The sequence below is a fragment of the Xiphophorus couchianus genome, chromosome 19 (genome assembly GCF_001444195.1).
Source record: "Xiphophorus couchianus chromosome 19, X_couchianus-1.0, whole genome shotgun sequence".
In the NCBI taxonomy this organism is placed as follows: Eukaryota; Metazoa; Chordata; class Actinopteri; order Cyprinodontiformes; family Poeciliidae; genus Xiphophorus; species Xiphophorus couchianus.
In genome coordinates this window covers 18,697,833-18,724,188 of record NC_040246.1, presented here as the reverse complement: position 1 = coordinate 18,724,188, position 26,356 = coordinate 18,697,833, and the positions used below count along the sequence as shown (strand labels likewise).

The following is a 26,356-nucleotide window of genomic DNA, read 5'->3' as shown; positions in this document are numbered from 1 at the left end:
TACAAGGCTACATAATACAACAAATATTTGATAATACTAATAATACAATTTACCCAACACAAACGTTTTCCGTAAAACATTTGTTTTTCAGCCGTATCACAATTGGTGCTACAGAAAAACTTTTTCACGTCACACAAGTTACACCAGTTTGTAACCGGCTTTTCACAGGCTAAGAGCTGAATGTGCTATAAACATTAAAATATATTTAAATTGTTCATTACTTAAACTGGGGTTGTGAAATTCAAATGTGAAAAACTTTAAACTGACAAACTAGATCAGTAAGCTTAGAAAATCAAAACTAGACACTTTGTGTCAACATTAAACAAACTTAATATTTACTAAAAAATACGTAGAATTTAGAACAAATAATACTTCTGCCGATTAAATGGATAAAGAAATTGGCATATTCTGCAGATTTTTCATTTAAGCTTTTTTCTACAATATTACAAATACATTAAATATGCAAATAAATAATCAAATTCATGTATTAGATGAGAAAATAAACATTTTCTTGCCTAAAAGGCAACAAAATAGCATTCCTTTAGTGAATTTTAACCAGGTTTAGATAAAACTACGCCACTAAACTAAAACATAATTAAAACCAAACGGTTTTTAATATATTAAATGCAAAATGTGTATTTATTTTGTATAGTTTTGGCTCAATTGTTGGTGTGTTGGTTTTTTTTTTTTTTTAGCAAAAAGCCATTTTTGAGTCTGTATAGTCCAGTTAACCCATTACTAAATTAGTTGATGATTACTTGAATAATCAATTAATCACGATTAATCATTTCAGCACTAAAAAAGTATTACTGATTGAGTCTGAAATATGTTTTTATTAACATTTTTCCTGTTATCACTGATGACAGTCGTTACCTCAATGATGTCCATGACATCAAACTTGACGTCGAAGGCCAGTTCGATGTCGTTCTCAGGCAGGATGGGCTCCTTCGTCAGGCTGTTGAAGCCCAGGCCGCAGAGGGCCCCGGTGTAGTAGCTCCGCTCTTCGTTTGTGCTGCATAAAGGTTAGAACGGCTGAGCAGTCATCCTCACTGAGGCCTTTTGCATATTTAGCTGCAGCAGCATGGTGGGGTGAACAAACCGTAACTCCATGACAGGAGTGAAGAGCATCATCACCAGACCAGGAAGTCCAGGGATGTCGGGCAGGATGGACGTATCATTCAGCATGATTTGGGAACCTGAGAGCAAAACATCGATTTATCGCCTTCATCCACAGAGCTGATGTACTCTGAGTTTACCTTTTCCACAAGAGATAAGACGATTTGTACAGTTTTCCCACTGTAAAATCCACACACTACTGAAGCGTTTTTAAGGTAAGTTTTTAAACTTTTCCAGCACCAAGCTAAACAAATTACTGTATTTTTCAGACTATAAGGCGCTACTTTCTTGCAGCTTGTAGGCCGATGCGGCTTTTCTGCAGCCACCAGGAGGCTCTTTAGCAGGAAGTGAATCATTGGAAGTCAAAATTGGAAATCAAACAAGAAAGTGCTGATTTTCATTTAGAACAAGCGCATGCTAGCAGAAGGCACGACGGAGAAAAGTTTTCAAACCCAAACCACCTCATCATGGAAACAACACAAAGAAGTTCATATGATGCAGCTTTTAAGTTGAAGGCTGTCGATCTGGCAGTACTGATCGACAGCCGCTGCACGTTAGCTTGGCGTTAACGAATCCATGGTTTGGTGTTGGAGACGCAGGGCTGCGTCCTTAATAGCAGATGTATGAAGATGCAGCCCTCTGTTGCTTTCTTGTGAAGAACTGAGAGCGGCGGAGAGACCAGTGGCTTATAGCCCGGTGTTGCTTTTAAATGTACGTTTCCAGTTTTAGTTTTTAAACTTTGTGGGTGCGGCTTATAGTACGGTCCGCTCTATAGTCCGTAAAATACGGTAACTAAAAAAATTACATGTTCACTATTACACGTCAGGATTTATTACTGCTATTAATAATGTATTGATAGTTTTCTACATCCTACAGCAGGAACAAAATAAACTGAAATATGACAACATTTTATGTTTTGAAATGTCTCACCCTTTACATCTGAAAGGTCTGAGAACAAAACACTAATTTAACAAAAGAAATCCCCCAATTTCAATAACATTTAATATAAAAAAATAAGACAATATTTATTTAAATTTCACAGGTTAATAAGTCATTAGGACCAATAAATATTCATTACATTGAAACAATTCAAACAAATTTCAAGATAAATTAAATTCTTAAATTAAAGGTCTTAACACAATATACAAAGTTAAAAAAAATCTCTAAAAAATGTTCTCGCTAACTTTTCTGGCATTTAGCAAATAGAAATAATTTAGGTTATTCTAACTAACCTAAAACAAGAAAACTTTTGTCTAATTTAACTTCAAGAAAATATGTCTCTATTTGTATGGAAATATCCGGTTTCAACTGTAAATTATGTTTTCAAATTAAGGCTTTTAACTAAACGTTAGATTGCATTTTTACATCAAGAACTTTCATGGTTTTTATACATAAATCAAGCACTTTCCAAACCTTGAAATCACCTAATTGAAATTATGAACCCTGTGCATGAAAACACAGTGATACAGTTTAAGCTTTAACATCAAGTTATTTTTTTAAACCGAACCTGAAGTGTTGATGGCCACCATCCCGGCCGTCATCATCCTCTGATGTTTGAAATGCGGGTTTTCATTCAGAGTCACGCCGTTGATGCTGCTTTTCTCTGTGGAAACAGTCCTGCAGGACGACACGCCGCTCGTCAGCAAACGTCAGGAAGTTTAACTTTACTTTCAGTGCCAGATTCTTACCTGTAGTGGGTTTTTCTGCTCAAACTGTAGAAGTTTGTCTGGTAGGAACTTGAAGGTCCGGCCAGATTTACCTGAATAATCAGAAGAAAAGACAGATTTATCAGACAAACATTCATGCACTACAGGAACCTGAATGCAGAAAAAGTCGGTGAAATGTTGCCACCTAGTGGACAACATCTGTAATAGAAGCGACAATGTTTTCCATTGCAACTAACTTTTCCAAACTAAAATTACAAAATCTTTTTATTTATTAAAGTATCCGTGTTTTCGACAAACCATAAACTAACATAATTGTGAAGTTTGCAAAAGCAATGTGTAGAGCTGCAACTAACAATTGTTTTACTTACTGATTATTCTGTTAATCGATTTATTAGACAAAAAAAATTTCATTCAGGTTTTTTTTTTTACACCATGTTAGAAAAAGATGCAAATAAAAAAATAATTAAATTCTTTCTTTAAAGTAATAAAATAAACATTTTATTGCATAGCATTCCTTTGGGGAGCCTTGATTGTTTGTAACAAATAATAAATATGCAGCTAAAAAAATACTTGCAGCGTCAACATGAAAAGCTCCGCCATTTCTGCTCTACTTATCAAATAAGTGTAAAGCTAATCTTTGGATTAATTGATTAAAAATTAGATTTTTCTTTTTACATTTGAACATAAGAGCTGTGGGAGGAACATATACATATTTTTTTTTTATCTTAAATGCAAAATGTAAATATTTTTGTACAGTTTTGGCTATTTTACTGCTCTCAGTATGTTTCAGCAATTAATCATTTTTGAGTTTGTATACTCCAGTTAATCACTGAAATAATCGTAAACTAATTTAGCAAACAATTAATCGTTTCATCACAATTAATCGTTTTCCAAAGATCTGTAATTATAGTTGTGTTTCTCACTGCATCTCCATTTCACTGGGGACTTAAAATGTTTTCAGTGATTTCACATTTACTGAGCTCCTTAAAGTTTCTGTTGCAGCTTCCTGACAACCAAAGCAAACCGTTCTTACGTTTGTTTTGGAGCAGGACTTCGGGGTACTGGAGAGCTGAGTGAGCAGAATGTTGATGGTCTCCTCGTCTTCCTTCTTGCGGGCCCTCCAGGACCGGTTGGCAGAACTGGGGCCGTACATTCCTTTCTCCACGTCGTCGTACATCAACAGCAGGTCTTCATGGCTTTGCTGGAACAGACAGGAAACATAGTTTTATCATTCTATCCACATAAATGTTGCAGTCTGTAAAACTTTCCTCAAAATCTGACTGAATGGTTAATATGAAAAAAAGTGAGAAATTATTTTTGGGTAGAAATTACTGCGTTAATTAGCATTGATTAGCTATGACCAGTGCTGAAACAATTAATCGACAAGAATCGATTATTAAAATAATTAAAATGAATAAATGCTCAAAAATATATTTTAAAATGCATTTAAGTTGTACGTCTTATTTGTGAGTATACTGCATATCGTATTATGTGTTCACTCTGCCACCGGATATATTTTAAATACCGTATTTTTCGCACTATAAGGCGCACCTAAAAACCTTCAATTTTCTCAAAAGCAGAGTGCGCCTTATAATCCGGTGCGCCTTATATATGGACCAATATTGAGCCACAACAGGTCTCGCAACTACGGTAAGCAGATGCCGACTTCATTTTCCCCCGTAGAAGAAGAAGCGCGCGGTGCACGCTGGGTTTTGTGTAAAGACCCCAAAATGGCTCCTATTAAGAGACACGCTTACGACGCAGAGTTTAAGCTCAAGGCGATCAGTCACACAGCAGAACACGGGAATAGAGCAGCAGCGAGAGAATTTAACATGAACGAATCAATGGTGCGGAAGTGGAGGAAGCAACAGCTGTTTATTCATTTTGGGAATGAACGGAGTTTTCAGAACTGGTTTCTAATCTATTAACAAAGTTTGACTGACCTATCTGACTATTTTGTTGACATTCCCTTTATCGCAGCTCCATCTAATGGATGCAGAACGTAACCCCAGCCTCTACTGTAGCGTCTATTCTATGCGCCTTATATATGAAAAAAGTTTTTAAATAGGTCATTCATTGAATGTGCGCCTCATAATGTGGTGCGCCTTATAGTGCGGAAAATACGGCAATTCTTTGATATTTTAACAGAAAGTAAAGTTTCTAAGCTAACCCATTAATTTTATAGATTATTTACAAATTTACTTTTGTTTCAATATGAACTGATGGACTTTGATACAGTATGGACCTAATTGTTCTAAATGAATGTTTTATTTATTTACTCCATCTTTTCCTCTTGTAATATTATTTACAGAAAGTCGTTTTAAACTGTTTAAATTTTTTTTTTTCTTTATCGAATTGTGACACTAAAGATCAGAACAGAATCGCTAAACACTGAAAGCTTTGCTTCTCTATTGATTGAACGTTAACTAAAGTATGCTGACTCAAAAAAGAGGCAATTTGATTACAGAACAAAATATTCAGAAGAGTAATTAATCCAAAACTGTATAAAATAAAAAAACATTTATGATGAAAAACCTTCTTTATGTGTAAATGCGTCCTACCCAGAACTCCTCAAGTGGCATTTTTAGCTTCACCCGGTTCAAATCCCTTAAAAAAATCCTTAAGCAGCTTTTTCTATCCAAATATTATATGAATAGATCAAGCCAACACTGTATTGATGTTAAGTCAAACAGAAATAACCGAGCTTTTCACACGTTGAGCTTAGAAATATATTTTAGTTGCAGATGCATCCTTTGCTACAAATGATCAAGCATTTACTAAAGGAATACCGTTGTATATTGTATAAAAAATTAAGAGTGCATCAATTTATTCCTTTAATTTTGGGAGATCAGCGATCGGTCGATACTTAAACGAGAAGCCGATCTTATCTACCTCAGCAAAGGTCTAAAAATCAGCTGTTCTGCAGTGAGAACGTCTGACTGATAGACCGGCCCACCAGGTCACGTCTGCATGTTTGTAGTTAACAATAGTCCAGTCAATGTTGTCAACTCGCCGATTTCTTGCTACCCTTAACATTTCAGGCAGAAAAAAAATCGGTATCTGCCAAAATCTGAATCAGCAGGTCAGGTTTTCTAAATAATCGGCGATCGTCCAGAAAACTGCCATCAGTGCACCCCTATAAAAAATACTGGACTGATTCAATTTAAAATCTGCTAAATAGAATCAATCAATTAATCATTTGTACAGCACATTTCAGCAACAAAGCATTTTTAAGTGCTTTACATGATAAAAACACAAAAATACAAAGACGTAGAACTCAGTCAATAACTGAAATATTACATTTTGTCAAGTGCCATCATTACATATCAGAATGTTGATTGATTTTTCATTGATTATGTTTCAAAAGGTGGGGTTTAAGTCTAGATTTAAAGGAACTCAGTGTTTCAGCTGTTTTCCAAGTTTGTTCCAGATTTGTGATGAATAGAAGCTGAATGCTGCTTCTCCATGTTTGGTTCTGGGGATGCAGAGCAGAACCAGAAGCAGAAGACCTCATTTATTTTATATCTGATAACTGATCAGGATAATTAAAAGATAACTGATTAAAGTAATCGCAGCTCGATGGTACCTGAGAATCAACGTTCTCCTCCACCTTCACGGCGTGGCCCTCCTCCACCAGTATGTCCACCACGCTGGTGCTCTTCGACTCCTTGTTGAGCAGCAGCTCCACTCGCATGACGCCGTACAAGATGGAGTAGAGCGACACGATGACCGACTGATGCTTCACCATGGTGACGAAGCAGTCGCGGGCGCGGCTGCTCCACTTGTTTCCCAGGATGATGGACTGGGCTGACGGGCGCATCCCAGCAACCTGGAACTCATGGGCCTGAAAGAGGAGCAGAGATGTGGGGTTACAATCATTTTAAGCTTCATGGAGGTTTAAGTGTCCAGGATGTGAAGTGAACCTGAAAGGGCTGAGCCAGCAGGTCGGATGGAAGCTCTCTGAGGCTGCTGCTGAAAACGACGGCCGTGTTGCCAAAGTCCAGAAAGAAAACCTGAAAAATGAAGGAAAAACGTTTCTAAGTAAACTCAGCATCTGTATCACTTAATGCAGCTTCAAAATATCAGTTTAATATAGAGCTGCAACTAACGGTGTTATTAGTTATCAGTTAATCTGATAGCCGTATTTTCTGGTCTACAGAACGCACCTCACTATAAGCCACATCTACAAATAAAAAAACAAACAAACTGGAAATGAACACATATAAGCCGCACCAGGCTGTAAACCACTGGTATCTCTCTAAGTTTTTCACAAGGATGCAGCAGAGGGCTACGTCCTAATAAATCTGCTGGATAATTCACTTCTTGCTAAAGAGCCACGAATCTGTGGCAAAAAGCATTACAAGAGAAAATTCTGAGGAAGAAAAAAACTCTAAAATTGATCCTGATTGGTGTTCACCTCCACTGTGTTACCGCGCATGTACAGGATCTTGGCCCGGTAGTACAGACTCTCCTCGTTGGTCTCAGAGTACGGCGCCAGACACAGCAGATTGGGGTAAAGAGACACCGTCACAGGAGACAAAGTACATTTGTTGATCTCCGCCGTCAGACGCCGCTGCTTTCCCAAGCTGGCTTCATCCGCTGGGAACCCCCAGAAATGTCCCACATCTATCACCTGCAATAAAATTACCCCCGAAAAAAATAATTTCCATTTCACTTTAGGAGAAAAGCATCTAAATTTCTTATTATTTTGGTTTGTGAAGCTGTTGGGAGAGGACCGACCTCCGTGATGTTCACCACAAACAGGCGGTTGGGCGGCAGCCGGTCGGGGTCAAGCTTGGTGCAGACCGAGTCCATCAGGGAGAGAGACTGGCTCTGGATGTCAGCCGACAACCTGTCCATGAAACACAAACAAGTTACAAACTGAGCACATTCTGCACAAACATGCCAGATTTAGGGAAAGAAAATAACCCATCTTATAGTGGGTTTTATGGACGGGAGTTTGGAACCCATTTGGAGTTTGGGTTCCAAACTCCCACAATGGACCCAGAATAATTGACATGACGCCACATGTAGGCACATATTAAGATAAATAATAATATTGTTGTTTTGAGACCATTTTTAAGTAATATACAGGCCATGATGCAAGAACACATTCACTGAGATCAGCCAACTTTAAATTCTAATGAACATTTAACACTGGAACAGACTGATCCGCCATGCAGCTCAGCTGAATGAAGGTGATGACTTTAGTAGCTTGACGAGTGTTTATATTTTAAAACAGAACCGTATAAAGTGCATTTTCATCCCACATCGGACTCTGTCTGTGCCGTTTCTCTTTCCTGTTCTGGTACAGCCGCCATCTTTGTTTCTGTATCAACGGCTCCACTTAAGGATGACAAGCGGTGCCCTCTGCTGGATGGCAGCCAAACTACAACACTAAAAGGAAGTCTAAGGAAATGTTATTAGTTAATCGAGCCAAACAAATTTTAATCCAAGGCTGCGTTCACAGTGCAGTAATGCGACCAGTGTCTGATCTTCTTATGACAGTCCAAACAACAGATCGGACTTATCAAATGTGACCCAGGCCACTTTGATGTCCGGTCGTTTACGGTCAGGTCCTGAACGTCATCAACACTCAACCAACGTCACTATTCCGAGTCCTGATATGAGCAAGCAGGAAGAAAATAACAATCATGGCCGACGGTAATGAGGATTAAGTTGTTACTGTGCTGGCTCCGGTTGGACAACAACTTCAAAATCGCAAGCTATGCTCCACCGTTAGCATCGACGTTTACTTCCGAGCGCTCTCTCTATGTGTTATTGCAACCTCTACTGCGAATGCAGGACACTTTCTGTCAGTTTGCAGCTCACACTGGAGAACACATACAGGACGCATATATTTGGACGTGTGAACAGTGACGGCAAAAAAGAAATTGAATTTGACAAAAAAAAAAAAAAAAACTGAAATGGGTCATTCAGGCTGCAGTTTGAACGCAGCCTAATAGACAATTAACTGCTGTTTGCATCGCTACTTTCAGGAGGTTAAACAGACACGTTTGGGTCAAAACGTGACAGTATGACAACTGAGCTGTACCGTGAAAATTTCAGGTGAGCCAATGATCTCCTCCCTGTGCAAAACTCGATCTGTTCAGAAGGATAGGTCTGCAGCTCCATTTTAAAGCTCTTATGGGCCATCTGAAGGGCGAGCGTCACCTCAGGCAGCACACCCGAATCGTTGGAGGTCCGGTGGAACTCCACATAAGCTCTGATGACACACAAGCAGGACACCAATTATTGTAACAATAAAAAAAAACTTCCCATGAAAGAAAAACCCAAGTGATGTTTGTACCTGGAGCAGTCGAAGGAGACAGTTTTCACCTGTCCACACAGCCGGAACAAAGACTGCAGCTGCTTATAGTAGAGGAAACTGTATGGAGGGAGGTTCCTCACCTAAACAACAACAAATAAACAAAACTCAACAAATAAAGCCAAAGTAACAGTTATTCCCAAAATTATGAAAGCGCCAGTATTATGCATTTTGTGTAACATAATCAAGTAATTATGTTACCTCCAGTTGTTATAATAAAAATGCATATATCAAATATGAATTCAAAGAAATTTGACTACATAACTTAATGTCTTGAAATTGGGCCTCTGTCTCTTTAAGAAACTCCTCCTCTTTCTGAAGCTCATCACAACATGGCTCCTCTATTAACCCTTTAGCAACGTTTTTACCAGAGTTTTACTGAAACGTAGCTCAGCAGTTCCACCAGGTGTTTGCTAATTGCTGCTGGCTAGTCTGAAGGAGTTGAGTGGGGGAGGGCTGCTCTGTGAGGTGGAAGCTCAGAAACTGCAGCTCTGAGGAGGAGCTGCGGCTCGAAGGCGGGGCTAGGTCCACCCAGGTGTTTTTCCCAGCTGAATGGTTGCCATGGAGATTAAACAATTTCTCAAACATGCCACCAAAGAATCAAGGAAACACTCCAGGTATGTTTTTGATGAAGGAATAACATTATAACATAATTTAAAACTCAAAAAAGTTGATTTTACCTAATATTGTCCCTTTAAGAAACAAAATAAACCTGCTGAATCACATTTTAATCAGTAACTACAGAAATGTTTTTTAGAATTAATCAGCAAAATCAAATCCGATTCTCAGGTGTTGTAACTCTGACATAAACATCGATACCATGACTGTTGTTCGAGGGTTGAAGCCGTTCAGCTCTTTGCAGGCCTGCCTTTCATCGATCTCTTGCTGGAAAAAGTAGTTTGGGTAAAAGGCGCCGGCAATGACAATCTAAAACACAACATTAATATATAGTATAGTAATAAATACGTCAACAGCTCATCTATGTGCACAGAAATCCTCCAGCGAAGGCTGACCTGCAGGATGAACTTCTGCCTGTTTATGCTTGTGTTGTCTGGGGACAGAGAGTCTTCTGGGACGTGCATGTTGAACTGGGACATGCGTTTCTTCAGGTCCTCGTACAACTCTGCAACCTGGAGAACAGAGTAAATACGCTGCCTGTCCAAAACACATGCACTGAAAGCAAATAGGTACGAGCTTCCCATTTCCTGACCGTATCATAAAACTTATCCTGAGGCTATGGAAAAGATGGTAATGTGCTTCAGCAGGGTCAAATTATTGGCATCTTTCATGCAAAAAATGCAAGAATAATACGGAAATTAGCTAAATTTGTTTGAGAACTATCCAAGGCATTATTAGAAATTGGAAAAAAGAACTAATATGATCGGCCATTGTTTAAATGTAACAAAAGTAGAAATCACATCTATGTTCAGTAGTGAAAGTTGGCAAATTTCTACCTGCACCAAGTGATAAAAACTCAAGAGATTGTGGCTGAACAGCTGGGCAGTTTTTGAAAACTAATAAACAAAATGCAAAATGGGGGGAAAAGGATACAACTTGCAAGGAAACATCAAAATTTGACTATGAGGAAATTTGAGAATGTTGTATGATCTGATGAGCCCAGATTTACCTTCTTCCAGAGCGATGGGCACAGCAGGGTAAGAAGAGAAGCAGATGACGCATCTAACAAGCAGTACTGGTAGAATATTCACAATCTACCTTGTGACTCAGCTGGAGTCCCACAAGGCTCAATACTTGGACCAATCTTATTTAGCCTGTATGTTAATGATTAACTGCAAAAATACAGTTACATGCAGATGATACCAGCGACTCACCAGCTGCGTTTGCATTAATCATAGAATTGTGCAAATTGAGGTAACGCAGGGTTTCTCCCAGTGTATTATAAGCCTGGCGGGCCACCAGGCTTTACTTGTGCCCCCACCAGGCTAAGCATTGATTATTTATTTAAGTCTTTTTAAAATGTTAGCATTTTTTACGACTTTATACTTGGTGTTCAGGTCTTCCAGTCTTTCAATAACACATAATTATCAAGTGATATTTTAAAATTTCCGGTCAACTCCATACATTTTTTAACTCAAAAAAACAAGTTGCTGGATGAATGACTGCCCTAGCATCCACCCCCCAGGCTTAGCAAGCTTTCTGGGGGAATCCTTGATTATGGGAAAACAAAAATGCTCATTTAAAAAAACAAAACACAATTTTCAATAAAGTGGTTTTTCAGCTTTTGAAAAGCTGCGATGGAAACACTTTTGTCACAAGATCAGTATCTGGATGTTACCAATGACAAAAACATTGAAGAAGAAGACAGGTAGTAATAGGAGGATGATGTATTTTTTTTCCCAGATAATCTCTAGTTGGCTCCACCAGTGCTCTGGTGGATCCCTGGTACATACATGCTACATACAGGCTGTGTGATGCTCTCACAGCGTCACATAGTTCATAAAAAGTTGAGCCATTTGAACATTTTGAATCAATAATTCTCCTGTCAAATCGCAGGCCACAATTTTCCTAAAACGCCAGAAACATTTCTGTTCCCAAGTTTGAGGGGTTCAACTCTCACCGGAAACAAGTCTGACAATTTTTGCGCAAATGTTATTATTGATTGAATTGAAAACATTTGATTTTCCCAATTATGTGAATTTCAACTGCATTTTTTCTTGAAATGCAAATAGAAACTAAATGACAAAACTTTGCATAATGTCTGCACCTCTCTGATCCTCTTGATCTGAATGAAGTTCTCTTTGCCCCAGCTCAGCTCATCCTGCAAAAAAAAACAAACAAAGAACATCCGTGTTCATAGGAAAGAGAAATCAACGTTCTGGTATTACTGGTGTAGATAAAGAAGCACTAGCTGAACTGTAATTAGCATCTCTATTCGCAAATGTCAAAGCTTCTTGAATTTTCTGATAATCATACACGTATGCACAGTTACCTTTGGGTGTCTCAGTTGTCCTTTCTTTTTGGCGGAGTACCACGCCTAAACAAAATAAAAAACAGTTTTAAAACAGACACAACAGAAACATCAGATTTCACATAAAACACGCGACATAAAATCACCCTGAAGGCATTGACGACGGCCATTGAGTCACTTGGTGTGCCACGGGCAAAAGCCAGCTTGCTCCTGAAATCATAGGAAGAGTAAAACATTTTGTACCATAAAATAATTTCTCGGGCAGTCACAGTTTGAAGTAGGGCTGAAATGATTCCTCGAATGATTCAAGTACCTCGTTTATTAAAATTCCTTTAATTTACCTGTCTCGACGCTTCATTAATTTATGTTTTATTATTTAGCGCACCGTGTTCCGGCCAGGACATTATTTGCGTTGCGCAGCGTTCTCACTTCCGCGTCTGAGTTGTTGATGAAAGCTAGGTGTTAGCAGAATAACGTCCAATTTTCAAGTTCAGCCCCTGGGGATTTTATTGATTGATGATAATGCCTGGGTTTTCATCGTTTTAGGGGACCAATAGACATCCTTAAAATGACTGGCGCGATGCCTGGAGTACGGCAGCCTTTCTCCTCCGGTAGCTGCTGGTTAAAAGCAATCGGCGGGAAGAGCGCTGCAGGAGTATTTATACTGAACACAGCGGGTGGCTGAGTAGTTGATGGTTACAGTGTAAGTGTAGCTTTACGGACAAACCGCACAATACATTTCTTATCATCCAGGTCTCAACAAACGGGTGGCGGAAATCATCGTGGCGGTACATGGCTGGTAGATGAGTTTCTGAGTGTGATGAACTAAGGTGCCGTAAATATCCCGTATTGCTCCCCCAGTTCTTACTTTCACCCCGTCGTCTGCCGGTCGTACATTAGGTTTGTTCGTTTGTCTTTCCCCCCCCGGCTGTCCTCTGGTCTATTTCCTCCCATTCACCCCCATCTTACGTTTGTTCGTTCGCCTGCCCCCCACTCTCCACCTCAAACCTCCCACTCCAGGCGACATTTCCGGTATTCTCAAACCCAAAGCTTGCCAGATATGGGGCAATGTGAGAATTCATCTATTAAACTGACTGAAGATGAATAGATAAACTAAAAGCTGGAGCATAGATATTTTTTATCTGTGAGCCTGCGTCTTTATTGTTAAATTGAATATAATTTCAGATTTTTATATTACTTCAGGTTAACTTAGAAAATGAGATATTGTTATTACAGGTTAGTTTTCTAAACTACAAAAACGTAACTGTTAGAGATGCTCAAAAATAAACAATTGGACTGATATCTGATAGTAACACCGGTGTTATGCCAGATTTACCAATATTTTGTCATTTTTTTAAATCCGATTACTCGATTAATCGTAAGAATAATCGATAGATTCTTCAATTACTATAATATTAATTTACAGTTTGAAGTATTTGTTACAATTTTTCCCCACCTACAAAGAATGGAGAGGTCTTAAATTTTTATGGCAGGTACACATCAAATGTGAGAGTCGGAAATTAATTAGCATTTTATTACATGGAAGGAGTATTTGATCTCCGAGCAATAAGCACAAATACTGGCTCTCACAGACGTTTTAGTTCATCTTTAAATTGTAACTAATGCTTTTCCTTCAGTAAAATTCAAGCACTTTTGAAGAATTTTCAAGGTACATTTTCAAACTTTTCCAGCTTGGAGATAAAAACTGTACAAATGAACTAAAAAGGTAGTTTTAATTTACTGCTGTTATTAAAAATTTAATTTAACAGTCTGCAGCAAGAACAAACAAAAATATAACAACATTTTACAGTTTTGGTGATTCCGACATAAAACAAGAGAAGTTTAGTCTAATTTAACTTCACAGAATTACAAAAACAATTATCTTTTATTATTAATTGTATAAAAACACTTTCCAAATTTAGGCTTTTAACCAAATGTTAGGTTATATTTTATTACAAAACTGTGCAGTTTAAACACCAAGCATATTATGCAAATCAAGCATTTTCAGACTTTGTGTACAAACCTCTTGAGCTAACCTCCAAATCTTTTGTTTTGTTTGCTTGAATAAGTTATTTAGCATTCCATTTTTATTTTTATGATGCGACTCACCTGTGGCCTGCAAGCTGCTGCATGGCCGGAATGGCAAAGAAGCTCTTAAGAGAATGAGATGCAGCTGAAAATAAAGACAAACCACTGTTTAAAAACTCACTTATACAGATTACAAACGCATAAATAACGAGTAAAGTGCAGAAAACTTAAAGTCAGGCTGCATTTCATGTTGCACCAAGTTGATCAGAAAAATACAACAATGAGGCAACCTAACACTTAAATGCTGCCTACACTGATGTAATTCTAGTGTTTGGAAAATATCTGAGGACAAAGAAAAAGCTTCTAAAATTAAACATGATCAGGGTTGTTTTATAAAAGTTACAGAGCTTCTGCGGCTAAATATTCTGTCCACCATGTACCTTTAGAGGAAGAATATGGGAGAAAAAAGGTATAAAAGAAAGAAAGAAGCGTAGAGAAAAGCATTTCCCTGGAGGCACAAACACACTCAGAAATGTCTTTTAGCTGAAAATTAACAGGTCATAGTAACACAATTCGTTTAATTGAGCCATTTTACTCCCAATTTTTGCATCACTACATGCAGCCTTCTTGTTTTAAGCAACATGTTTCTTCTGATTTGAAGTAACATTAACAGAGCTATTGAACCATGAGTCCAACTATTTCAGATTAGTAACGACCATTACTACTTAAATTTAAAACCCCCATAAACTACCGAAAACAAAACCATCTCATAGCTTTCTAAACTAATTTTAACTCAACTTAAACAGAAATAAATACAGAGGTATTAATTCAGTACTAACCCTTTTATAGTAAAGAGTTACAAACTACTTTATAATCACATTAAGTTAACATGGTTTTATAAATTAATAATGGCTTAGATACTCTTCTAGCCTAAATCTATTATAAAGTTACAGAAGAAACGGAATTTGAAAAGTTAATACAGAGATAGAAGAAGAAATAAGTGGAAAAACATCTAAATTAAGTGAAATTTAAAATCCAAAACTTAAAATCTGAATGTTTTTGGGGTTGCATTTATTGTTTATCTTAGTTACCGAGTCTACTGACTTCATTCAACTACTTGACCCCTTTCTTTCTTTTTTTACAATATTAGAAATACATTAAAAGATGCAAATAAACAAATAGTTGGAGTCCTTTTTTAATTAAAAAACCCAAACATTTTATTGCCTGAAAAACAAAATTTTGTTCCGTACTGAATTTGAACCAGCTGAATATAAAAGATGCCACTAGATGAGTTGTGGGTAAAACAGTCAAAAGTGTTTTTATCTTAAATGCAAAACGTATATTTATTGTTGTAGTTTTCTCTTAATTAGTATTCTGAATATGTTGGGGGTTTTTTCAGTAAGTTTGCTAAATTACTTGATTATTTCAATAATCGATTAATCACGATTAATCATTTCCGCTATAGATGTATCTAAGACTTTTAAGGCCAATTACTGAAACATCTGTACTTTTTTAAAGCTGGCAAAAAAAAGTGTAGAAACCAAAAACTAAGATGAAACATGGAGGGGAAAATGGAGTTAACATTTCTCTGTGCGTTTTTGCACCCGAGTTGCTGAGCAAGAGGTCGTTGAACAGCTGTAAACCTGTGGAGATGGTCAGACTGCCTGACTGACCTATGATGAGGCATTCATCCATACAGCCGAAGACATGGCCCAGAACAATCATCTTCCCCAGATTAAGGTCCACAGGCAGGTGAGCCAGAACCCGGCCGAGAAAGGTCAGCTCACCATCCTCGCTTTGATTTTTGCCGTCAGTTTTCGCGGACAGCGCACCCATCTGAAGAATTAAACATCAAAGCAGCAAAAAAGACACAAATACTCCATTTGATGTCACAGAAGTTTAGAAAAGAGAAAAAAAATCTTGATTCTTTCTTTAGAAAACCTTACAACACCCTCCTAACATACCAGATTATGAACAAGACTAAAGACAATTACTACTTAAATTTAAGACCTGCTTAAACATTTATGAAAAAAAGTCATGCACATGACTACAACAATAGTTTTAAACTGATTAAATCAATTTTTAAAAAATTATTAATCATCAAACAACTGATTAATCAATACAAATAGATTAATTGGATAAATTAATTGACAAACTGACAATTGACAATTAATAGATTTTTTTTAACGATTTATCAGATTTTTGGAATTTGAATTTTGGAAAATCTAGATTTTTGGGGGGGGGTTTAATAGTTTGGTGATATCAGCACGCTCAAGATGGCCATCTTGTTTGACAAGCATCTTTTCCAGCTTCTGTTTATGTCGATTTTGAATTCAGATCAACTGAACAGCAAAATACAATAGCCAGCCTAAGATTTTTCGATTGTCCACAATTGATTAATCGCCCAACCCTACTAGCAGGTAGAATCATGTTTAACACCTGCTTTACCTCTATGAGCTCAAGAACAGTCCTAACAATGTCAGAGAGGTTGGGAGGAGAGAGCGCAGTGGACAGGAGGGAGCGAGGGTCTCCCATGTCCAGCAGCTTGACCTTTAACAGGATGGTTGACAGAGGAGCAAGCTAAGGGGAGGGACAACATGGCGGTTAAAGATGGGTTCAGAAAGCATTTATGGCAAAAAAAAAAAAAAAGAAGAAAAAAAGGCTCTCCCCTCACCTGCATCTCAGGAATCATATATTCAGGGATTTCGTTCGTCCAGAAAGCTTTGGTCACGAGACGGTAGCAGAAGCCCTTTGACACTCGGCCTGCCCTCCCTGTCAGGAACATTTTAAACAGACAAACATTTTGCAATCACAATATACAAAAATATTCCCATAAAATCACTGATTACACAAAAGAAAGGCGTCACATTCATGGTTTTCTATTTATGTTTCAAAATCAAAAACAATGTACTTGTCAAACTGAACTAAGTCTCTTTCCAGGGATTGGTCAACTGAATACTGCAAGTGAAAACACAAAAAAGGAAGATGTCAGATATTTTTGGCCTGAAATTAGCATTTAATTGTTCCTGGAAGAAGGTAGAGGACAACTTCTACACTTTAAATGTTTAGACCAAATCTGAACGGGACAACTGTATAGTACACACTTTTATGTTATTATTATTATTTTTTTAATCTGTAAACAGTTTTAATTTGTGAAACCATTACTCTGATAGTGTGATTTAAACATGACTTTTGGCTTTAAAACTACCTTATAGGTGACTATTTTGCTTCCTTGAAGAGGTTAGGATAGGACTATGGCCTACATAAAAAAAAATTTCATTACATTTTTTGCATAAAATCAGACTTAGATCATCAGATTTTATTCTTATTCTGATTTTATTCATCAGAATGAGATGTTTTAGGGCCGCTTGTGACTTTAGATCCAAATAAGCTACTGCTGGTCAAGCCCCCAAACTCAACAATTACACTCACATGTGAAAATGGCTGCTAACCTATATGCAATTATACAACTGCATATAGTTGTATATGCAGTTACAACTTTGTACAACTTTGAAAAGCAGAAGTGGAGTCTCTTGTACAATGAACAAGAATGTAGCAAGTAGTTTCTTTTCCAGCAGCCATTGTACTGTGCATACAGCAGTAAAACTTGCTGACCAAACATGAAGGGAGATTCACTGGGGTTGCTAGGTAATGGGCTCAGCTCAGCTAGGGATGCTAAGTAACAGTGCAGTGTTCAATATGATGTAACAATTGGGAAGTTTTGGAAACAGCTCATTTTTCAGACACCAAAAAACATTAACTTATTGCCAAAAAGCAGCGAGGGTTGTTTTTATAACCAGTAGAGACCAAAATGGAAGTGTAAAAATGTGCAAAATATAAATTTTGCATAATAGGTCCCTTTAAACACACCAATCCCAAACTAAAAGAAAAGTTTCAGTTTGTGAATCCATGACTATACTGAGTTTTTTTTTTCTTTTTCTCATAAAAGTTTCTCTCTTATTGATCCAAAATTGCAAATAATTTCTTTTGAGTGGCCCCGGCTCTCAGCTGAAGTTAATTCACCTTTGCGCTGGTTGCAGTTGGTTTTGGACGCCCAGGTCAGACGCAGAGACTGATAATTAGTATCTTTGTCACACACCAAATGGCGGGCCAGGCAGAAGTCAATAACTGTAAAATGGGGAGGGGGCGCAAAAATCTGTTATATTTAGTCCAATATAGGGCAAAGAAAGCTATGATTAATGATAAATAATGAATAAGAAGCACCGTATTTAACATCTGACACAGTCACCGAACTCTCAGCGATGTTGGTAGAGAGAATCACCTGAGAAGGTAAAAAGATTATTAAATACAGGGATTACTATGAACTTCCTCTCTTCTATCAATAATGACAGAGCTGAGAATAAGAAATCAATTCTCTGCTTTAAATAAAAATGGACAAAGTAATTTGTCCATTTTGAATGCTTGTTACATGCATTTACTGCTAAATGCATGTAACAAGCCAAATACCATTCATTTCTCAGATGGCATATGAAGTGAAATCAGCAGCTTTTACCTTCCTGTACCAAGGGACCGGGGACAGGAACACACCATTCTGCTCCTCCAGAGTCACGGATGAATGAAGAGGATAAACCTGCAATCTGAGCCGCAGAAACACATTTAAAAACATGGAAGTGCCCTTTTCTCCAGAGAGAATCTGCTCATCTTTTTGTTTTTATATATGCAAAACAAGGTAAAAATGATAAAAATAAGTAATATTCACTCACCTTTGGTTGGCAAGCTTGGCCAAGCTCTCTTGCATGCAGCGTATCTCATGTATGCCAGGAAGGAAAACCAGAACGCTTCCTCTTTCTGACAAAGGCTTCCCACCCTCCTCAACTTTGCTACTCGGCACATTTATGATAATTATACTTTCCGATTAACAATTAAAAGTTGACTAAAGCCTTAATATAATCAAGCCTCACCTGAAATCTTTGCCCTCCATCTCATTAAAGCTCTGGATTAAACTGATGGCAAGGTCGTACATCTTAGGCGAGATCAACAGGTCATCCGGATGCGGCGGCTCGATCTGATTTGGACCCACAAACTTTACATATTAACAGCTTGGATTAAAACCATGAGAACAGAAGTGTTGAAAATTTATATTTAGATCTATTCACCCGGTAAGGATACAGTTTCTGAAGGTCATCGAGGTAAAACTCTTCGATGGTGAAGGGTGCACCCTCCACTTCATACACATAAGCAGGGCTCATCTTCCCCCAAATGGGCGTGGCAAAGTACTCGGCGAACTCTCTGCAGTTGATGGTGGCTGACATGAGGATTATCTGCCAAAAATACATCGTTTTACAAACACAAGTTGAAGCAGGTGTTTCTTGGATGCACTAATCATTGATATGTATCGCTGGATTGGACATCATGTGGTTATCGTGTGGCACACATGCGCTACTGCTATGCATGAATAAACAAACTCAAATTTAAGACTTTTTGAGGTTGTTTTGAATGAGATTTAAGACCAATATAACCACAGAAATGTATAAACTCTGTCCAGCCAACTGCCGATAAATTTGCACCTACCCATGATAGGCGCAAAACAGCGAGCGAGCTAGCAAGGGTTTATTAGCACCTAGCTCAATCATCAGTAGAGCAAGTGTTAAAATTGGCCAATCAACCCCCGTTTTGTTCATGCGACCACTTATTGATATATATTTTTTTAAATAAAAATTTGGTGTTGATTCCTTATACACTTGAATGTAATCTCTCTTCTGAAGGCTAGTGGAGCTGTTGTCAGTCGGTTTCCATGGCAACGGGTCTGAGTGTTGCGTAAAGCTGACATAGAAAGCATGGGAAAAAATTAAAGAAGTGATTTTAAGTTGTTCTTCACTTGTGTTTCTGCATTGCTTTCTCTTTGTTGTGACGCACTGTAGCCGATGTACCTTCTAATAAATTATAAAAACTGCACTAATATCCTAATTTGTGCAATGTACGTGGCGATATTCATAATACTCAAATAGGATGAAATGTTTCATAAATTGTTTGTTAAATTTTACCAAACTATGGCAGCAATTACAGCAACAATTATGCAAAAATTGACATAAAATATAAATATTACATCACTTGTACCGTCCGACCTCTCTTGCATCTTTGATAGAACAGAAACCAAAGTCTCATCAAAATATCTAAGAAGAATGCATTTTACGTTTTAAATCATCACTTTTCTCAGCTTTAATTCAAACCACATTTTATACAAATCAGATAAGAAATACGGGCGGCACAACCATTTTTGAGGCAGATTCCTGCTCATCCCGCTCCAGAACAGTGTGGTTCTGTTTGTATCACCCAATGTATAGTAATGCAGCCGCGTGTCATTAGCTATAGCAGCTAACAAGTGACATCCTATCCAGCAATATATATTGATGGCACTAATTACCTTGACATGACGAGAGTTGGAATGAAGGAGTTTTCTCAACACCAACAATAGAAAGTCCATCTCTTCGCTGCGCTCATGAACCTTGAAGTCAAAGTCAGACACATAAAAAGACTTCAGCACATATTCTGTACATTCTTATATATCAAATTTTTTAAATATTATGAGAATGGGGGCAGTTTTCTGTCGACACACTAGAACTGAGCACTCCAGAGTTTTGTGTGGTCTTTTTTTCCCACAAAAAACAAAAAATCTCTGGAAACATGCCCTCAGGTTTCACTCAACATTTACTCAGGCAGCAGGTGTCCAGTGAAAACAAAGGGCAGTATGATAATATGTAATTAAACTGATATAACATGAATAATATTCCTCAAAACAAAACAAAAAACACGATAAGACAAGAAAACACCCGAGACATAATTTCTGGAGGACAGGGTGATGCAGGACAAAATGCATAAAAGCAAATCTTCTGTCCACATACCTCATCTACAAAAATGTGAGAGTACTCTGTGAGAGATTTGGCCAACACCAGCTTTTGCAGCAGAACCCCTGTGGTCATGTAAATTAGTCGAGTGTGCTCTGTGGCCATTTTCTCCAGTGCAACCTAAAAAACCCAAAAAATAAAAACAAACACAGTTATAGCTGTAAACAGAATAGGTCAGTCAGTTGTTTTTGTGGAATGAAATTAAAACGATAATATTGCTGTTTTGAGACCATTTTCAAGAAATGTAATGGTACACACCCTAAGTCCAGTCCTCAAGACTGTAACCTTCCTGTAACTTTCAGATGCATCCCTGCTCCAACACACCTGAACCAAATGAACGGCTCGTTACCAGGCCTGTTTAGAGCTGATCCTGGTCTGTTGGAGTAAGGATGCTTCTAAAAGTTGCAGGATGGTAGCTCTCGAGGACTGGACTTGAGCAACCCTGCTCTAAAACACCAAAACACTTTCATTTCTAGCAAACATTCAACACTGGAAATGGAAGACATTTTAAATATGCAAAATAAATAAACCGCAAATGAAATAGAAACTGAAGTCTCTGTAAACAAAATTGTCCTTCAAAAATGTATTAGTTCAGACAGATGCACTAGACTGAAATCTTTGGTAGAAAGAGAGTCAAGAAAAAAAACAATAATACAAATGGAAATGATCAAGATTGTTTTAATTTTTTATGTAATTAACAAATTTATTGCTTTGATGACATACAACTCGTCTCATTTGTGAAAACCATTGTGGTTGTAAATTCCCATGCTAGTTATATTTGCATTTAATTGTTTGAAAAGATGAAAGATTTGCCTTCAGACATCTGGAAATTCAGCTCAAGAATGAATCAGACTTCTGAAAGTCTACATTCCTTTTCCAGATATATGTAAACAATCGACCTGAAGACCAAATACTCTGGCATTAACTAATATAAGTACCACCGGTAATCCAAACTAACCTGACACAGGAGGTTGTGTCTGATTTAATGTCAAAGAGTGGAAACAAAATGTGTCTTTATACAGTGTATGTAAAAATCTGGACAAGCAACAAATGCTACCGGAGTGAGGAAGTCATAAAAAAAAACAAAAAACATCTCATTTGAGTGCTGACTGTCTTTCTCCCACTGACAGTGACATCATCCATATCTTCAGAGGAGAATAGTTATTTTAAGACACACCATTTCAGAGCTGTGCACACCACAGCCAGACATTCTGGCAACAAAGCACTCAAAAAGGTGTAAACACGTGAAAACTACAACTTATTGGTGATAAAACAGAGGCAGTGAAGGCTTTTGTTAAAAAGACTACAGATCTAATATTATGGTCATCATAATATTTGCAATCACTGTTACACGTTCTATCTTTAAGCAGGGTTTCTGCAGGTTTAACCAACTAAAATTCAAGACTTTTTAAGACAATTATGAATGACATTTAAGACTTTCAGCACAGCAGAAATGGATAACAAAATTTATTGTAAATAAGTTGCATGGATTGGCCACAGAAGTGAGCCAATGTCGAAGAACATTGTTCAGCTGATAATAAATCTGTCCTTACCCATGACGGGCCTAAAAAAACCTAGCTAGCTAACTAGCAAGAATATATTAGCAGCTAGTTACCAGTGGCTTAATATGTTTAACAAACTTAAAAGTGGCCTATTATGCTTTCTTGAACAGGTGAGGATAGGTCTATTAGCAATACAAAACATTTTTTGCACAAAATAATTCTTAGATGATTAGATTTTAGTTTGCTCATTTTGAAAATGAGTTGATTTAAGGAGTCCTGTCACTTTAAATCCAAATAACCTGCTGTTGACCATGCCCCCAACTCAACGTTTACACTCGCACGTGAAAATGGCTGCTATAAGATGCGCAATTATGTAACTGTACATCTTTGAAAAACAGAAGTGGAGCCTGCTGCACAACCAACAAAAATGGAACCAGTGATTTCTGGATAGTAAATCAACATATAACTCTTCTCTTTTCCAGCAGCCATTGTACAGCACATACAGTTGACCAAACATGCTGGAGCTCCACTTGGGTTGCTAGGTAATGGTCCATTGAATGTGAATTACTCTGTAGGTTTCTGAAACTACATATTTTCCAGACACCAAAAAACATCAACTTATTGCCAAAAACAGTTTGGTGGTTCTCTTTTTTTACTTTGTTCATTTTGGTTGTTCTTTTTAAACACTTGGGATGTTTTTAGTAGCAGTTGAATCATAAATGGAAGTATAAAAACAAGCAAAATGTGAATTTTGAGTAATAGGTCCCTTTAACACACATTTTTGCTTCATCCATCCATTCATTTTCTAACACCCTTGTCCCTAGTGGGGTCAGGAGGGGTGCTGGTGCCCATCTCCAGCTAACGGTCCGGGCGAGAGGCGGGGTCACCCTGGACAGGTCGCCAGTCTGTTGCAGGGTAACACAGAGGCAGACAGGACATGCACACACTCCATGTAGAAAGAACCCAGACCTTCTTGCTGCAAGGCAACAGTGCTACCAACTGCGCCACTGTGCAGCCCACACACATTTTTGCTCTAAGACTTGTAAATAAAGCCAGCATTTACAAACATTGGACGTAAATTAATGTGCACAAACAACAGTATGTATAACACAAAATCGCTCACAGTTCACAGATGTACCAACCTGATATCCCACCAGACTGCCCAGGATGCACTTCCTCTGAGCGGCCACCCAGCGAGCGATACTGGTGGCTCCAATCTTGCGTGGCTGCGTGACCACAATGTTGCAGGAGGCGGTTTTCTCATTGTAGTGGTCCAAAATGAACTGCGGCAGCTGTGTGGTCTTGCCACTGCCTGTGGCTCCTCGGACGATCACAACTGAGTTGTTTTCTATGAAGGAAATCAGCTAGAAGCAAATGAGGATAGTTAAAGTGAAAACTGCTGGAATAAATCATCATGTCACTGCAAATAACAATAACAATGAAACAGACATTATAGTGTATTGGTGATCGTTTTAAAACATATTGTGTTTGTCCAGAAAGTGAAACGGGGTCGATATTAAAAACCAATGTTTATTTTGATTTTCTTGACATTTGTGATTGTTTCATAAGGGTGGGGGCTGCCCATGTGGTATTTGTTATACAATATTAGAAATACATTACATAAATTACTTTTTACAACAAGAAAATAAACATTTTATTGCCTACAATGCAACAACATAGAATTCCTTCAGAGTAAGCGTGATCACTTATAGAAAATGATGCATCTGCAGCTAAAAAAATATTTCTAATGTGAAAAGCTCAGATTTTTTATTGCTTGACAGAAGAGTGTAAGGCTGATCCGTTTATTATTTTTTAGACCAACAGCGCTTAATATGATTTTTTTTTCTTTTTACAGAATTTGAACGAGGTGAACCTAAAACTATTACATTTACAACATTTTGAATAAAACATATTTACAAACAAAGGTGTTTTTTCATCTGAAATGCAATTTATACATATATATGTACAATTTTGACTTAATTATTGCTCTGAATGTTTTTCTTTCATCATTTGACCTATTTTGTGTCTAAATATTATAGTTAGTGATGAATCAATTACCAAACTAGTTGACAGTAATTAAAATGATCGATTCATCCCAATTAATCCAATAAATTGTTTCACCCCTATAGAACATATAATACTGGTAAATATCGGCTATCAACCATAACAGCAATATTATCCAACATCGGTTAAAATCCTCATATCTATGCATCCTTAATGGATGTTCTAAGCTGATTTATGACGATATAAAATTATATTTTACCGACATTAGAAGGTGAAAAGAGTCCACGCTTGAGTAACTCCATTGATATTCACCACACTAATAACACTCAATGTGGGCTCCTGCTGTACAGGCACATATAAAACTAACTGCACTTCTTTGAAGCAAACATCAAGACTTAGTGCGCTTCTTTCCTGAGGACATAATGTCAATTTAAGTAAAACTCCGCAATGACCCAAAAAATTAACTACAAGAGGAAAATGCATTAGTGCCTTACCTGGTCCTTGTCTTTGGTTATGGGTAAGCTTGGACATTCAAAACTGGAGCAGGGAGAAACAGGAGGAGGACCTAAACATTCAGCGTTTCAAAACAGAGAAGGAAGAGGTAAATTTACAACAATCTAGTACTGTATGTGGGTGGAATCTACTATTTCAAAGGCCATCATGTAATCCAGTGTTTCCCAACCCTGGTCCTCAAGGCCCATTGTCCTACATGTTTTAGAGGTTTCCCTGCTTTAATGTGCCTGATTCAACTGATTGCAGTTCAACAAACGCCTGTTAATCAGTCATCGATTTCATCAATTGAAATCAGCTGGACTGAAACAAGGAAATACCTAAAGCTTGCAGGGCAGTGTGCCCTGAGGACCAGGGCTGGGAAACACTGATGTAATCTATTACTCACTCCTTGAAGGTTCTGGGTTTTGGATCCTTCCAACATCAGCTTTCTGGCTGGAATCATCGGGTTTAACCGGACTGAGAAAAGCAACAGAAGCAGTCACACATTTCTATTCTAAACTCCTACCTTTATGTCCTAGTAATGCAGTGGTTACGTTTGGGTTGCTAGGTAACGGGCCGGGCTTGGCTGGGGTTGCTAGGTAACAGCTTAGTGCCCTTCCATTGTGACTTAATCTGGAGGTTTTTGAAACGTTTCCATTTTCAGACACCAAAAAACAATAAATTATTGCCCCAAAACAGCTCTGTTTTTTTAAAGCCTGTCATAATTACTTTTGTTTGTAATTTTAAGACTTTGTTCTGGGAAAATTGCATCGTTATTCTGCTAATATTATGACTATGTTCTCGTAATTAAACAAATTTTAAGAAGTATAGTAGTCCGGCTTTAAAGCAACTCTCAGGAGGGTTAAAATAAATAAAAGCCACTTTTTGAAAATATTTTGTCATTTGTATTTTTTTTCAAGTAAGCAAGAAAAATAGATTAAAATTCAAAAATAACTTATTAATCCCAAAGGGAAATTAAATGTTGTAACTCATCAATTCAGATTCTTCAAAGTGTTATTGTTGGCAGGAAAGTTTTCCCAAGACAGTCTCATGAAGAAGATGGTCATACTTGTCCATATTATTCTTGATTTTATTGTTATTATTATTATTGAATATAGTACAAAAAAATCTAATAAATTTTTGAGCAATATTTCCCACAGGCCGGTCACAATAACACATTTTAATGGATAATAAATCATCCCAGAAATTATTGCAATAAATGATCATATTGTTATTTTGAGACCACTTAAAAGTAATACAATGGTAACAACATAACATTCTCAAAGATCAATAAACTTTTATTTCTAGTGAACATTTAACACTGGGATATTTTAAATGTCAAAACTAAATAAAACAATGATTTATGAAGTTTCTGTAAACAAAATTGTCCTTCAATTAAAGGGCTAGGTGGGACCAAAGGCCCA

General features: G+C 37.5%; 1 protein-coding gene across 1 annotated transcript in view; it reads right to left on the bottom strand.

Moving 5' to 3' along the window:
• Positions 1-26,356, bottom strand: part of tdrd9 (tudor domain containing 9) — a 36,231-nt gene that overhangs the window by 2,235 nt on the left and 7,640 nt on the right. The window contains exons 2-32 of the mRNA XM_028000247.1: positions 25,339-25,409; positions 24,935-25,005; positions 23,579-23,800; positions 20,932-21,054; positions 20,454-20,534; positions 19,186-19,350; positions 18,991-19,094; positions 18,793-18,909; positions 18,582-18,666; positions 18,293-18,350; positions 18,092-18,196; positions 16,743-16,840; positions 16,517-16,648; positions 15,742-15,904; positions 14,150-14,213; positions 12,187-12,250; positions 12,062-12,106; positions 11,837-11,890; positions 10,125-10,241; positions 9,931-10,038; positions 9,094-9,194; positions 8,839-9,009; positions 7,524-7,635; positions 7,201-7,416; positions 6,707-6,796; positions 6,370-6,627; positions 3,817-3,984; positions 2,805-2,875; positions 2,624-2,733; positions 1,100-1,196; positions 874-1,012 (exon numbers count right to left, since the gene is read on the bottom strand). Coding sequence (XP_027856048.1) covers positions 874-1,012; positions 1,100-1,196; positions 2,624-2,733; positions 2,805-2,875; positions 3,817-3,984; positions 6,370-6,627; positions 6,707-6,796; positions 7,201-7,416; positions 7,524-7,635; positions 8,839-9,009; positions 9,094-9,194; positions 9,931-10,038; positions 10,125-10,241; positions 11,837-11,890; positions 12,062-12,106; positions 12,187-12,250; positions 14,150-14,213; positions 15,742-15,904; positions 16,517-16,648; positions 16,743-16,840; positions 18,092-18,196; positions 18,293-18,350; positions 18,582-18,666; positions 18,793-18,909; positions 18,991-19,094; positions 19,186-19,350; positions 20,454-20,534; positions 20,932-21,054; positions 23,579-23,800; positions 24,935-25,005; positions 25,339-25,409 — 3,580 coding nt within the window. The remainder of the gene's footprint in view (positions 1-873; positions 1,013-1,099; positions 1,197-2,623; positions 2,734-2,804; positions 2,876-3,816; positions 3,985-6,369; positions 6,628-6,706; positions 6,797-7,200; positions 7,417-7,523; positions 7,636-8,838; positions 9,010-9,093; positions 9,195-9,930; positions 10,039-10,124; positions 10,242-11,836; positions 11,891-12,061; positions 12,107-12,186; positions 12,251-14,149; positions 14,214-15,741; positions 15,905-16,516; positions 16,649-16,742; positions 16,841-18,091; positions 18,197-18,292; positions 18,351-18,581; positions 18,667-18,792; positions 18,910-18,990; positions 19,095-19,185; positions 19,351-20,453; positions 20,535-20,931; positions 21,055-23,578; positions 23,801-24,934; positions 25,006-25,338; positions 25,410-26,356) is intronic.